General features: G+C 37.7%; 1 protein-coding gene across 9 annotated transcripts in view; it reads right to left on the minus strand.

The window, feature by feature from the left end:
* Window positions 1–1,367: 1,367 nt before the first annotated feature.
* The window catches only part of COG6 (component of oligomeric golgi complex 6), a 61,627-nt gene continuing 47,076 nt past the window's right edge, over window positions 1,368–15,918 (minus strand). Inside the window, exons 13-16 of one of the 9 annotated variants that reach the window (XM_052786226.1) lie at window positions 14,471–14,578; window positions 12,865–12,918; window positions 9,674–9,753; window positions 1,368–3,299 (exon numbers count right to left, since the gene is read on the minus strand). In XM_052786226.1, coding sequence (XP_052642186.1) covers window positions 3,116–3,299; window positions 9,674–9,753; window positions 12,865–12,918; window positions 14,471–14,578 — 426 coding nt within the window. In that variant the 3' untranslated portion in view covers window positions 1,368–3,115. The other 8 variants (XM_052786222.1, XM_052786218.1, XM_052786219.1 and 5 more) reach the window with 8 other exon arrangements.

The raw sequence follows: 15,918 nt of genomic DNA on the forward strand, positions 1-15,918 counted from the left end.
TGCAGATGCAGAGAATGAGCTCACGTCCAGCCTCTGCAGCCTGGCACCGCTGCCGGGGCCTCTCGCAGAGCCAAGGCTCCGCACAGCTTCAGCCCCACAACCTGCTCCTGCGAAACCTGCCCTTGCCCAGCGAAAGGCGCGTGCCCAGCCAGGGACTGGCACAGGACGCACCTAGGCAGCTCTGTTTTCTTCCCTTTTTGCTTTCTCTGTGACTCCTGGAATGTGTTTGCACATGGTGGAAAAAATGCAAAGAGCAGGGAGAGGTGGCCAGGAACGTCACCCTCCCTGCCTGCGCTCGGCTGCGGGGCCAGCAGGCGCAGCGGCTCACGCCAGCATCGGTACCCGGGGAAGTCGGAGGAGCCCCTGATGCCTGCAGCAGTAGAACTGCCCAGGGATGAGCTGAATTTTGGGGGTAATCCATTTTGCAATTAAAAAAGGAAAATGTATCATCTGCACAAACTTGGGTAATGCAGGCTTGCAGTGGAAGACGCGAAACCTGGTTTGCTCAGAAAACTGGCTTGCAAGGAGTACAAGATATTTCACAAATTTTCGAACCCGTCTTCTCCTCCCCGTTTTCATTAATGGGCATCTTTTATCCTGTCATAAGCAACAGCAACAAGACTAATTAGTTTAACAAGTACAACAAATGGTTTTATTGACAAAAAAGAACCCTTTGAAATATACATTATATTCACAAAGGATTAAATTACACCCTATTATCCATTTTCCATAAAATAAAGATTACTTTGATAAATCACGACTAATGTTATCTTTGGCTGATAAGAACTCTGTGCTTATTTGTGTGGCTTCTATAAATAGTGTGTTCTGAATTTTTTTTCTCCCTAAATATAGTCAATGATACAGTCTGCCAGGCATCTTTCTGCAATTTGACAATACCACATCTGTGAACTAGGCAGCAAATGAAAGCTTCATTTTCTGAATATGAACCATGCAACAGTATTTTTCTTTTTTGTCAGCTGCTCTGCAGTGATCTATGAAACACCTTTCAGCCATACCTTGCTCAATCAAGGTTTCCTTACTGCTAAAGCAAGGTAGTCAAATTTCTTTTTGTTAAGAGAAAAGCCTTTATGGTTCATCTTTCCATTGTACACAAAGTCTGACAATTGTAGTGTGAGGGGGTCATACCCTCATTTAGGCCTTAATGTACATAATATATGTACATTAATGTACATAAGTGCACATTTTCAGGTGTAAAGGACTCTTTTGCACTTTGTCTTTCCATAGCTTTGCACCAGAGGATTCTGCAGATTACTGAAGAATTACCTGCATCGTCTCTGAGAGGATGAACAGTCAGGCATGTAAACATGCTCACCTTTACAACGCCTTTAAAAAACTTTTGAAGAAGTAGTTTGATTCTGAAAAACTGAAGTTGGCTTCCTACCATGCAGCAGATGGCTGGAGAGACCTGCCCTGCCATACGAAGGGCATTGCCTCTCCTACTCTTCAGGACAAATATCCAAGTTCATGATACGTTCATTTCCCACGTTTTGAAATTCTTTCAAGAAACAAATGGGCTCCGGGTAAAACTACAGCTTTGTACACCACTGGTTGACTCAAAGCACCTCATTTTACTCCGAATTACCCAAGGGTTAGAATTGTTGCAGGATTGTCTTGAAGTCTAATTTGCCAAGTGCTTAAAACCAGTGGAGAAAAGCTGCAGAGGTTCTACAAACCTTTAACAAGTAAACCCAATGTGCAAGGGAGTTCACTTGACATACCTTTTACTTCCACCGCCAGTTTCTTCTAATCTGCATTTTGAAAATTCTCTGAACTATTCAAACATAACATCAATTTAACATCAATTTACGGCATCTAACCCTACCATGGCTGTTCTGGATGGGTGCCCTCATCATAAGCAAATGTCTCTTTTCCTGTATTTTCCCTCAGAAGCACGTGCCAGTGGATTTCAAACAAACCCACACCCATGTCTGTGTTGCTTCTGGAGGGTGTGTTTTACTCATGGAAATATGTCTAACCCCTTCGTTTAATTTTCAAAATTTTATAAGCTTCCCACCCCCTGGGTTGCCTGCAAAGTGACTCAGCAAGGCAAGCAAAGGGATCAAAATTCAGATAGAGTTTTTTAAATGAATGGAAAAGTTTAGTGGTTCTGAAATTATTTTCCTCCAACACATATTTCAAAAACTTTAATAAAAATAATTACAGCTGAGTCTATTAACAGACAAAATGCAGGGCTAGAGTCATAAATCTCAGAGAATAGGGAGGAGCGCTCTGAAACGTTGCAAAACAAATGTATTATCACCTTTCCAAACCTCCTTACGCTTCTCTTTTCCTATAATAAAAAACAAAAAACCACTGTGGCTGGGCTGCTATGTGCTTGCTATAATCAAAACAACTTTTATATTTTATTTCCACAGTGGTGCGTGTATTTATAAAGAGGGGAGGAGAAAATTGTACACATAGGACTGAACACAGAGGCATTGTCACCAGTGCGGAGGAACCACCTTGGGTCCAACCCAAACTCAACTCTGTAGCTTGCTGTTTGCTGGATATTCTGTAGGTGATAAAGTCCTGGGATCCTGATTCTGTTTCTGGGACTCACGTACTGGAGGTCAAAGATAAGGTCCCCAAGTAACAACTGGAGGGAGATCTAGACCTTGGAGTCCTCAGGAGATTCCTCACGTACATGCCACAGGGCCAAACTCCTCCTTGCTTATTCTGTCTCATGCCTCCCATATTTTGCATTGATTTATGCATAGCTGCTAAATTAAAAAAAGAAACAGAGCTGCCCCATCTCATACTCCACAAGAGCCAAGGGTTCCCCTCCTCCAGGAAGGTGGGAGATGTCGATTCCAAACTCCTTTGGCCCAGAACCCAGCTCTCCCACTTCCCATGGAAGTGCTCTGCATCGGACAACGATGCAAAAAGATGCCTTTCACACATCCGTTCTCAGAATTGTGTTGTCAGACCGTCAAACATGGAGAGCGGTGCCTACCACAGGCAGCGCTCAAACACCTCGCTTTACCCAGTTTTCCCAAGCATCTTGCTGCCCAGCACAGAATAACGGACTCGCTCTTCAAATGCATGCCCCTCCTTGTCAAGTGTTTAAGGACCAACAGCAGAAGTGCTGACTAACTCAGCCCAGCCAGGTGAGCTTCTCTTCACGCACTGCGATGCTCAAGCCAGACCTGCAGGAACTGGTCTGAATACGGACCCGGTACTGACACCCAGGATTATTCCATTTACTACAACGCTTATGGGTCATCCATCTAACTGAGCAATTAGAGGACTGCAGCTTCACAGCTCCTGGTGTGGAAATCCTGGGAATTTGTAAAATAAAAGGGTCAGAAATGTCAAACTAGAAAAGGCAGGTCAAAATCTAATCACCCTTTCCTTCCTCCTCTTAGGAAGGCAAGCAAGAGGAAATAACAACATGGAAGACAGCAGTCAGTAAATCAAATGCTTTTATTGACATTCTTTCTCATTTGTGACCCTTTGTCATTTACTTTAACTGCACAAACCAAACATAGTGATTTGACTTTAATTTTTGTAAGTTACAACTTTCATAGCTTTTGCATTTTTTATTGAGAAAATAAAATCATGGCTAAGTCTCTACATGGACTCAAAGATAGGAAGCAACTTCTTACTAATCTTCATGCAAACTACTGACTCATTATTGGAGACTGAGGTTGAGTGTAATTTCAGGAAAAAGTTCACTCTTATGAGTATGTTAATCTAATAACTAGCTAATTTATAATCCTTTCACAACTGATGTAATTTTCACATATTAGATAATAATTATAGGCATATTAAGCAAAATTAACGTTATTAAACAACAATGAACAGCCTTCTAAATATATACTATGGTAATGCAAAATCTGAGTAATTTAAAGTGTCTTACCTAGTAAAAGAGCATAATTTTCCATTAGAGCTTTTCTAAGCTTCTAGAATTTTTTGTCTTACAGGTCTGGAGTTTTTAAACAGAATAAATCTAACATTCACATTTACAGAAGAATTTATGCCTGATCCAAGAACTCCAGGGACACTTACACTTTCCAATCTTTTTCTATTATACCAACAAATTATGCCCATTTGAAAAAGGAGCTATTGCTTTATTGTGGTATTACCAAGGAAGCTGATTTCTGAGCACACTGAATATATCTTGTGCAATGAGTTTTCCAAGAGACTAAAATGTATTGCTGCTGCTCTTCTCTATTTCTTGCTCTTTTGCAAGCATACTCTAAACTGCACACTTGGCTGCCTCTAAGTATATATTTTATATGGGGAATATTATTGTTGATAAAAATAAAATATGTAAGTTATTCAATATGAATGACGGCTCATCTTCCCCTTGATGTATATAAATAAGTCACATCTAATATAAGTGTAAACTCAGGCAACTGTAGTAACTCTGTGGCACCCGTACAATAACAAAGAGGAAAAAAAAAAAGTTAAATGCTTCCAACGAAACAGTTAGCTTAAATTATCCTTTAAAACAAAACAAACAAAAAACCTAATCCCAAACCACTCCGAATTCCTTTTACTAACTTTTTGTTTCCTGAAAGTTTCTCTATAACAAGGCTTTCCTAAAAGAACACGCTTAAGGAATTTGCAGAAAATTATCATAAGGCCCAACAGAGAACAAGTGTCCTACTTATCTATTTTCCTCTTTTACTGGAAGCAAAGGTCTCCTAAATCATAACTCTCTATATAATTACAGTTTCTACACAGAGCAGGTTCAGCTTTGCACCGAAGGAGGAAAGAAATGAAACCTTCACTCGTGGCTTTCTACACATCAGCCTAGAACAACTACACACCCCGGCTCTCCCACGTAATTCCCAGAACAACCTGTGGCTGCCACAGGTGAACTTAACCATAATTTTTAGGAGCACCGCTGCAGACACATAAACCACGAAAATCTCTTGGTGGATTATTAACTGAATGAATGCTTGTACTAGAGCAGATGGACTTTTTCTATACTTAAAAAAAAGCAAAGCAAAAAAACACGTACATGTGAAGGAGGAATGGCCATACCGCTGTGCAAACCATTTTCCTAACCTACATTGTTATTGGTCCCAGCCTTAAGAGATCTGCAAATTTCAACTGATACAAGGATTCCTACAGAATGACTGCACTAAAACAAAGTCCTTCCAGTAAAACAAAATTATACAAATAATTTAAAGCATTAAGTTCCAGGTTATGTACATGCATGTAGTTCAAATACTTCTTTTTCTTACAGAAAATACCAGAACTAGCAACAACAACAATGAATTCCAAAAAACCACACAAATTTCACCCCAAAGATTTAATCAATGGGATTTGAAAAACAGCATCAAATATTCTGAAATAATTTATGAACTGTAAAAGTGGTGGACTTGAGACATTCAAAGTATATCAGTTGTATTAAAATTACAGTTATCAGCATTTACTGATGATAGGCTGAGAAAAAGAGTGAAAACACAGGGAAAAGAGCAAATAAAAATATTGGTGAGGTCATAAGAGACACTGGTTCAATCTCTAGCTGAAAGGATTATGTACAGCAAGGAAAAAGCTTCTTTCTCCTTTACTCCCTTTTTCAAAGAGATTGCATATTGTCAAGGTCCATTTCCATTAGAGGAATACATTAAAATAATTTTTAATCTATATTCTATTTTCTGGCCTATAGAAGGTATTCAAAGACACAGGAAAGACTAAACTTCTGCCAAGCAGATTAAACAAAATCGCATTCCTACATATTTTAACTATACAGTTACACATCAAAATTCAAAACAGAAAAATAACTTGATGCAAATACTCAACAAATACATAATTATGGATTCTGATAAATCTGGGGGAAACAAGACTATGAAAGGAGTGCCTGAACTTGATGAGGAGATCTGTGTAGTATGGTTTCTGGATCCTTATATTCATTTGAAGGATCCATCACAGCTGCATATAACTCACTGTAAGCTCTGCAGACCAGTTCTGTTGACTGTTTTATTATCTGCTCTCTAAAAAACAAAACAAAAAGATAATTTGCAAATCATGGGGAATATAACTGTACTACATACAAGGAATTAAAGATATATGATAAAAACGCACATTAAAAATGAGTGTCAGTTACATTAAAAAGCCCTTTTACTTCAACTGCGAAAACAGCTTAAAGTTTTAAAACAAAGGCAGGCTTCTTCATCTCTTTGTATCAAACAAACTCACATATATGATCCTAATAACCAAGTAATTAGCTTCTTTATTTCTGCAATCATAAAAAAAATAGTAGAAGGACTTAATTTGCATACATGAGGTTTTTGCCTGCACTCCCCTGCATATTTTAAAAGACTGATAATCTTAGCGATCTACCTTCTACCTCCCGTGGCTTCTCACTGTCCTTTGCAAATACACACATTTCATCTATCAGCAAATATATTCTATTTGCTTTATCTTGACAGCACCTGATTCCATAATCGGTCAAAAAGGAAGAGCTGAAAGTGATAGTGGTCAGAGATTTAAAACCTGCTACAGCCTTTTACGAACAATGCTATGAAGTCTGTATCCTGTTATTCTTCTGGATCTAAATGAGTAACAATGCACAGAGACTGGATGCTAAATTTAACTGGAAAGTTTAAGATTTAAGAAAGTTTAAGTTTAAGATTTTTATTTATTATAAAAACCAATATTTTTACTTTACATTGCCCATTGAATCGGTTTACTTTAATCACCATGGTGATGTGTTTATAGTTGCACATGCATTTTTATCTATCAGAAATAGTAGTTAAAACTATTTTACAGCCAAACCCATGCAAGTGGAACACCAGGAGAAGCTGAGGAAACCAAGGTAACCATGAATCCAGATTCAGCCCTGATATAATAGGCTGCAAAGGAATAAAGACACGAAAACTGCATCCACTAAAATCAGGGTGGAATTCACCAGCTGTTGGGAACTGACAAGTTAAAGAAATCTCAAAGACCAAGTGCGTAGAACTTAGTCTTTTCAGGAAATACGAATAAACGGAAGCTATGAGAAAGAAGAGTAAGAGACAAAACCTGCATTTTATTCTGATGCAAAGTATCCAGTTTTTCAATACAGGATCAGTAGATTATTTAGCATACCTGAAAGACAGACTGGCCTTATAATAGAAAATTTAGAAACACCATTGTAAGGGAAATATATTCAAGGTGTTCAGGTAAAAACCAGCTGTCTCTGAACACAGTCTGGGATCACTAAGCTACTGTAACATGACAATCTTTTAAGAAAGTATTGCACACAGAATTTGTATAAAATCAACTATATTGCACCAAATAATATTAAATTAAAAGAAAAAGTTCATTACAATATTCCAGAGGATTGAACAGCATCAAATGAGTCTTTCCATCACATGTCAGTGTCATTAATCAGAACATTAGGATTTCAGTTGCCATAACAACGTGATACATTTTATCACTAACACAAATGGCAGCACTTTCTAAAAATAGTAATGCCAGCATTCAGCTTCTGTGACCCAACACAAATGAAAGAGCTTTTCAAGACCAACAACACATAAATAAATAGCTTAAAACTTTTTAAATGAGCAAAGGAATTTGAAAGACAAGAGCATGCACTGGGAAATGTTGGAAGGAATGCTTTTCATAGTTGTAAAGCTTAAATGATATTGCCAATGAATATATAATACACTGGTCCCTTATCAAAAGCATGTGGTCTGATTTTGAGAACCAAAGAGCTCTTGGGTTCCAGCTTAACCGCTGGAACGGTGGATCACAATTATGTGATTTCAAGGAAGACGTCTTCAAAAGTGACATCAAATGTCTGCAAAACTAACTTAAAAATTTCAACTACTATAGCCAGAGATTAAAATTATAGCACTGGTTAAATGTTTTGCTTGAATCTTGAGAAACTTTTTAATTTTGAATGTTTATTTACTACAGAAAATATTGATTACTAAGTCCCTGATTCTACAAGCATGTATCTCTGTAAATACGTGTCTTAACTTCAGAAGGATTGCTTGTGTTTAAAGCTACATGTTTGAAGGCTAACGGGCTAACAGACTTTTTTTTTTTTTTAATTCAGAGCAGAACCTGACCTATAGCATTGAGTTACAGCAGGTTAATAAACTCCTGCATATTAGCTGAGCTGTACCAGCTATAGCAATCATCCTCACACAGGCTCACCTCTCAGCTGCCCACTGTTGCAAGATAACATGAATTTGGCTTAAATTTCACTAAGGTTTAAAAAGCTTATCAATGGGCTAAGGCTAAGAATGCGTACATGACCGGTTTATCTTGGTTCATCTAACAGAAGAAACGATTAAGTCAGAGTAATTTCACTGTGCCTGAGTCTTTATGGTAGCATAAAGTCTACCTCTGAAAAATTGCTTCTGTGTTAGCAGTGAAAAATTGAGGCTTTCAAAATACATTTACTGTTATTATGATTTTTAAATAGACCTACATTAAAAAAAAAAGAGCAAGAGCTAAAATACAGGTTTAACAGCTTGACACCTAAAAGCAAAAGTTGCAATGCTTCACTGACATTACTGTTCAAGCTACCCTGTTTGATCTGTACTGGAGCAGAACAGCTCTCGCGCAACAGGGTTAGCTCTGCTGGCTGAGCTGTGGGAATCGTAACCCTAGCAGAGAGACCCAGCGAACTACTGAAAAGCACCAACATCCCCCACGCCAAGCCACACACCATGTGTATGGCATGAAACTGGAAGTCTTTGAATGAGGAGAACCTGAGCAATACAGCAGGAGAACCTGGCAGCTGGACTATAGCTGATCATTGTAGGTCCCTTCCAACTGAACTATTCTATTCTATTCTAATAAATTCCCAACAATAAATATTTTTCCCTTGACGTATGTCATTTTTTAATTGCAAGACGCTGTAATACAATCCCACTAAGGACAGGTACTAGTAATGAGACTCCAAATATTGTTGCATCACATAAAATGTGATGTGCTAGTCTCAATTTCTGGTATATTCCATAACCTGCATTCTTCGCAAAAGTGTGAAAAATAATGTCAAGAAAAGTTTTTGATCAGCGCAGCATATAATTCTCTGAGTTTAAGTATTACAAAATGTCTTCATATGGCTCACATTTAATTGGGAAGAAATTCGTGGCACTTTCTCTAGCCTTAGGGTTCAGTTATATTCAAAAAACAAGACAAGAGATAAATAATAAAGTTCGTGCTTCCACACTTCAAAGAAGACATCACTAAAAAAAAAACGCATTAGGTGAAAAGTAAAGTAATCTCAGCACAATATTCAATGAGACAGAATGCCAATATTCTACAGCAGAAGACAACAAAGTTGAAAATTCTAGACCTGACGGAGCAGTGGGGATAAAAGAAATCTTGAGTGGAGAATTACATATTTCATCTGTCTTTGGAATGCTTACAAAATAGTTCTAAAACAATTTGCAACTAAGTTGACAAAAAACTGCCAGCACAGTGGAACGTATTCAAAATAGATGAATGTAATTAATTTTGATGGTGTCCGTTAAATCAGGAGTAACTACTTCAGAAAGTTACAGAATTACGTATTCCTCACTGCTTGTTCGAAAAGAGGAGAGTCAGAACAAAACTGAATTGTGACCTGAAGGACAATGCAAACACGATCACAGCTGATAACTTGAATTCTCATCATGATCCACTAAAACCTAATCAAATTCATCTTTCTGATCATTATGCAGGCATAACAGAAATTCAAAGGCAAGATACTTACTTCACAGTGGCACTCAGAAGGAAATTTAGCTGGGACATTAACAGACTATCTGGAGCAGAGAGATAGCGATCAAACTGAGCCTAGGGGTGGGGGGCAGGGAAAAAGAATATGAGATCAACATATTAAAAACTTGCTGTTAGATGAAAATAGGTAAAAACACAGATCTCTGAAAAGTGATTACATTAAAACGGCACCTTATTTGATAAACATTTCTCTTTTTATATATTTAAGATGGAGCCTAACATACTGTACAAATGTTTAAGGCAGAACTTAATAGTCCAAACCAAATGGCTAACTTCAGCACCTCTGTCACCAAAATTTTAAGTTTCTCACTCTGAGGAGTATGGGTGAAAGGGCAAATAATGAGAATCCAGCTTCCCTAATTATCCATGTAAGTTCCCTCTGCAGATCGTGCATGTATGCATGTGCCTCTGAAGATCAGACCTGGCGGATTCAGTGCAGAGGGAATACAGTAGCCTCCAGACAGAAATCTAGTCTGTCCAAGTTAGACATGTTGCACGTTTCTTTTTACATGTTTCTTTTTACTTTTTGGCAGGGAGTCACTGCTTAATAATCTAATAAGCATTTATATTGGGGAAAAAGAAGAGCAAGGGACCTAGTTCAGGCTCCTCAAACTGCTTCTAGGCCTACTACTCCTCCCCCATGTAATACAGTGAAAAAAACTGTGGTGTTTTGATTCTAGTAGTTTGGGGAGGAAAACACTAAGAAAGAACATTACTGCTCTCTTCAACTATCTATCAGAGAAGTTGTGGATGCCCCATCCCAGATTGGATGGGGCTTTGAGCAACCTGGTCTAGTGGAAGGTGTCCCTGCCCGTGGCAGGGGGGTTGGAATGAGATGATCTTCGAGGTCCTTTCCAACCCAAACCATTCCATGATCAAATGGGTGACCATAGAGAAGATGGAGCCAGGTCTCCTCACAGGTGAAAACATGAGGAATATTACGCTAAGAAAAATTCTGATTAGATAGTAAGAGGAAAAATTCTTGCCAGGAGTGTCATCAAACACTGAACAGGTTACCCAGAAAAACTGTATAATCTCCACCTTTGGAATTACTCAATTAGGCAAGGCCCTAGGCAACTTTAGCTAATGATGGCAACCTTCCTGAACACTGGATGAATCTTATCAAACTGGTAAACCCTAAAATCCATGTCCATCCATCATATAAATGTGCAAAAAGTGGGCACAAATGACTAATGAAGTCACTCACAGTTCTCATGAAGTAACTTTTTGGGGTTATCTGCCCTCGTTTGGAAGGCAAGGGAGCTTTAGCTGAGAGAGAGGTATGGACTTTACTAGAACAGCATTTGTAAGCACATATGAACAACTTAAAAGGCTGGGACCTGGGAATCTTTCAGGTTAAGTTGGGAGGCAGTGAATCTGCCTGCAAGTACTCCCTCCACATGGTTTAAATCCTGGGAAGCCAACAGATTACGCTGATAGATGGGATTTATGCGGGTTTGATTTCAGCATACTGGGTTCCATTTTGTGTGTCGACACAAGCAGGCATTAAACAAAGTAATGAAGAAAATAAAAACAGTTGGATTCTTCCCTAACTATTCAAGTGAAATTATTATGTACCGCTATAGATAACAGTTACATACATATAATTTAAAGAGATGGTCCCCAAGCTGCAGTCTTTAAATTCCTCATTGGTCTACAAGACTATGATAAATAGAAGATATTTTAAATGCAAAATTTATAAATATTTGTAAGAACACATGCTGATCTGAGTAAACCACTGAGTGGTCTGTGCCAGAGCTCCGTCCATACAACCAGCTTGGGAATCACTGGTTTAAAACTTGAACAGAGGAAAACAGGCTACAGTGACACAATTAAGAGGGATTCAACACAAAATTTTTTAAAAGACCTTTTTTTAAAAAAAATTTCTTTTAAAAAGACCTTTGTTTCGTGGGGCTATACGTGTACTGCTGGATGAGCAGGCCTTATTTACAGTTAAAACTTTCAGAATAAAGCTAAACTTGACTAAGCAAGAAGAGTGACAGATCATATATTATTGCCTACTGAACTGTGATACTGCTATCTCTATGCAAAATAGCCTTCACACACCCTAAGAAAAAGTATCAGCTGATAATTTGTTTTAAAATTGTGCTGGTTTTGGCTGGGATAGAGTTAATTTTCTTCACAGTAGCTAGTATGGGGCTATATTTTGGATTTGTGCTGAAAACAGTGTTGATAATGCCGAGATGTTTTCGTTATTGCTGAGCAGTGCTTACACAGAGTCAAGGCCTTTTCTGCTTCTCACCCCACCCCACCAGCAAGCAGGCTGGGGGGCACAAGGAGTTGGGGGGGACACAGCTGGGACAGCTGACCCCAACTGACCCAAGGGCTATTCCAGACCATACAATGTCATGCTCAGCATGTAAAGCTGGGGGAAGGAGAAGGAAGGGGGGGATGTTCGGAGTTATGGCATGTGTCTTCCTATGCGTGACGGAGCCCTGCTCTCCTGGAGATGGCTGAGCACCTGCCTGCCCATGGGAAGCGGGGAATGAATTCCTTGTTTTGCTTTGCTTGCGTGTGCGGCTTTTGCTTTACCTGTTAAACTGTCTTTATCTTAGGCCATGAGTTTTCTCACTTTTACCCTTCCGATTCTCTCCCCCATCCCGACGCAGGGGGAGTGAGTGAGCGGCTGCGTGGTGCTTAGTTGCTGGCTGGCGGTAAACCACGACATATTGCAGCTTTCAACTTAAATATACAACTGTGACATATGCCCAGCACCTAACTGCTGAGTTTAGCTGAACTATTTGCATAAAATCAAAGCCTTAGGACTAAAATTATAAATGATAGCAGAACCTATATTTCAAAGTATACAGACAAAAAAGAGACTTTGGTGATTAAAACTAATTAGAGCTAAGTATTTGCTTTTAGCAATTTAAGATGACTCATGGGATAGCACTCTTGTAAGTAAAGTTCTATTTCTCAGGGCTTAGAAACTAATATTCTATTACTACCCATTCATAAATAATTTATGTATTTATTACTTCAAGTGGTCAAATTACTACAAATGAAGAAAGTATTCCCAGACATGTAATTTAGCTATTCTTAAAGAGTATGACTGGTTAGATGAATATCTACTACATCACATAATTAATAGTATTCCTTCCCATGTCACAGCATCACCACCTTAATATGAAATTGTAAAATGCTTACCATTGCAACCTTCAGGGACACAGAATCCATACTTGGCAAATTTGAAAGAGGACCCTAAGAATCAGTAGTCAAAGGGGGAAGGTGGAAAAAGGTCATACTAGTATATGGAAAAAGGTAAGAAATAATAAATTCTACAATCAGTTCAGTACTAAATTGTTATTTGGTCCTGCTACAGGATCTTAAATGTTTGGAAACTGAATCACTATATCAATACTGAAATGCTGTAACAGTTCATTTGTATTCTACCGCTCTCTTAAATTAAAAACTCAGAATACTGAGTTCGTAGTACATCCTTTCAAGTCCTATTCTTCCTTCTTCACCATTAAATGATAAACCTCCAAAAAAGCCTTCCACAAGGTCTAGGATAAGAATTGAACTGCAAACTGGCCACATCCCCTTGGTGTTCCAGAATTACAGGGGACAACTTCCCTCTATTCATCTTTTCCGGGACCGTGCAGAATTCAAGCCTGCTTCCCAGTAAATCTTCTGTGCTGGTATGGCATTACAATGTATACATGCTGCCTAACTCCCCAGCAAATCCTGTGATGACGTTACCTCTGTGGCCAGGCTGCTGGACAGATGTAAATGAAAATTGCTACATTCCATTAACAATCTGCCCTGGTCGATTTGAAATTGTTTTTAGAACAGGAGATAGGCTCATGAATAGGAAACCAAGCTGAGTTATTAATTAGATTATTTATACATTTATTTATTCATCTTTATACATAAAAATCTGTTGAGTTTGGGCACTTTATGCAAAATTATTGGCTGAAGAAACAACACAAAGCTCTCCACCAGAGTTCTGCTTTCTGCAGAAAACACGGTTCTTCACCTTCACAAAAGATCACAAAAGGACACAGGGACAGCTGAAGGGAAGAGGGGCTGTATTAACACCTATCACGTAACAACTGTGGTTCACAAGAAAGGATGAGCGTAAGCTCTGAATTCCAGTTTTCAGCTCACTCTAAGAAATCTCAAGTTTTCACTTTTAGAATCTCACTGTCTTGGTGTTAGAATAGCTAGAGCAATGAATAAGGACAAAAGAAGAAATTTTTTCAAATTACTACTAAACTTAACTGCCAATTTTTCACAGAAGAAAAAAAGCAGTAATTATCTAATGCATGCAGGGTATCTATCCATTCCATGTATGGTGCTATAGCATGCAACAGAAGAAACCTGAATGCTACATGCACAGTAGGTGCAATATGTTCTAGGTGTCATGGAAGTGGTATACATACTCAGTATTTGTGTTTTAAAGCCAGCTTGATGCTGACACTTTCTGAGGCATATTAAACTACCTACACAGTTATGCTGAGAACATACAGGATGTCTGTGGTGTACGGAGCCTGTCAATGGTACACAGATAAGCTGCACAGAAGGACTGTTGCATACCAAACCTGCTAGGCTTGCTGATTATACAGAGTAGGGAAAATCTGTAGTTGCAAGATGCCTTTGTCTAATAGTCCTGGTCCCATGTGAAAAATCAACAGATAGTACTGAGCTTTTGCTTTCAGAGGAAGCTTAATTTGCAAAAATATTAGTGCCAAAATTCTTCTAGTTGGCAAGTATGCAGTACCTCCTCAACACATACATTATATAAGCTTACCTGTTCTGGTTTGTGTTGCTGCAGAGAATTATATATGTAACTTAGACCAGCTCTTGTTAACACGTAGGAAGCTTGTTCATTTATAAGTGTATCTAAATGAGCTTCAATCTGAAATTTTAAGCATAAGGTATTAATAAAATGTGCATGAGAATATTAAATAGTACAAGCTCTGAGGTTAAAAGGTCTAGAAACACAAATAAGAAGAAAAAACACAAATAAGAAGGAGAGTGATCAACAAACAAGGAAAAAAACACAAATACATACAGCATAATTATTTTATCCATTTCCATCTTCCATACTACAAGGAGCCAATAATAAAAATATAGATAATTCTTTCATGTCTGACTAACAGAAGAACCTATTTTTTTTGTATTTGTAAATTCAACAGCAACAAAAATTAAGAATACCAAAGCTCTAATCTTAAAAATGCTGTATCATTTTATTTTGCTATAGTTCTTTGAAAATATGTGATAAAAATCATCCAACTCTTATTAAAAATATTGACAATAGCACGGCAGTTTTATAATAAACAAGAGACAGTCACAAGGAAAATAAAACTGAAACTAAATCATAATCAGTAATGATTTTAAATTCAATACTGATAAACATGTATGAAAAAATTAACTGAAAGAACAATAGACAATGAAATTACAGCTATCAATTTTGCTTTAGTTATCTTCATATGAAAAAAGTCATAAAGGTATTTTACATTCTTAGCATAATCTTCACTTTGCAGAGAAACCTAATCAATAAATCCAGTCACAGCAGCAGCAATCATTTTTTAGTTTGAGTAGTCTTGGAAAGGTATTTGGGTACATATACACTATTACTCCATTTTTACAGATAACTACCCCACATTTTACTTCTTTTTCTTCCAATCCTAAAGAAAAGAAAAAATTTATAATACATCAAACTCTAGTAAAATGTAAGACTTCCATGTCTGTTATTTTAAGAGTTCACCTTTTTACTTCCTAAAATTGTTTAGAAAAATGCACTTTTCTTTTTAAATCAGGAGGGAAATCTTAATATTTCAATTTGGAGATTTTAACTGTCTTAGAGAGTTCTTTTTTCTATGAAAAATGTTTCTCTTATTAAATATGCCATTCCAGCTCCACTTTAATAACCTACTTATGTATAATCTTAAAGATATTTTTCAGTCTGTTCCCGTATTTGTAAAATGTTTGAAGAAAGTAAATGGTATTAAATGCATAACCTTCAATTCTACTGCTTCTCTGAAGGATAAATCATTGCAACATTTACTGTGAAAAAGAAACTCTGATAATGGAAATTAGAAATGCCCCAGACAGTTTGGTAGGGTTGTCTGTTTGTTTGTTTCAGAGCTAAAAGGTGCTAGAAATTCTAATTAGGAGTAGAAAGTGAAAAATGGCTCACAGCCAATCTTTACTGATGCTTTCAAATAAGAAGTTGTGACTTTTTTCCAAGACCCC

This window comes from Harpia harpyja, chromosome 4 (assembly GCF_026419915.1).
Source record: "Harpia harpyja isolate bHarHar1 chromosome 4, bHarHar1 primary haplotype, whole genome shotgun sequence".
Classification (NCBI taxonomy): domain Eukaryota; kingdom Metazoa; phylum Chordata; class Aves; order Accipitriformes; family Accipitridae; genus Harpia; species Harpia harpyja.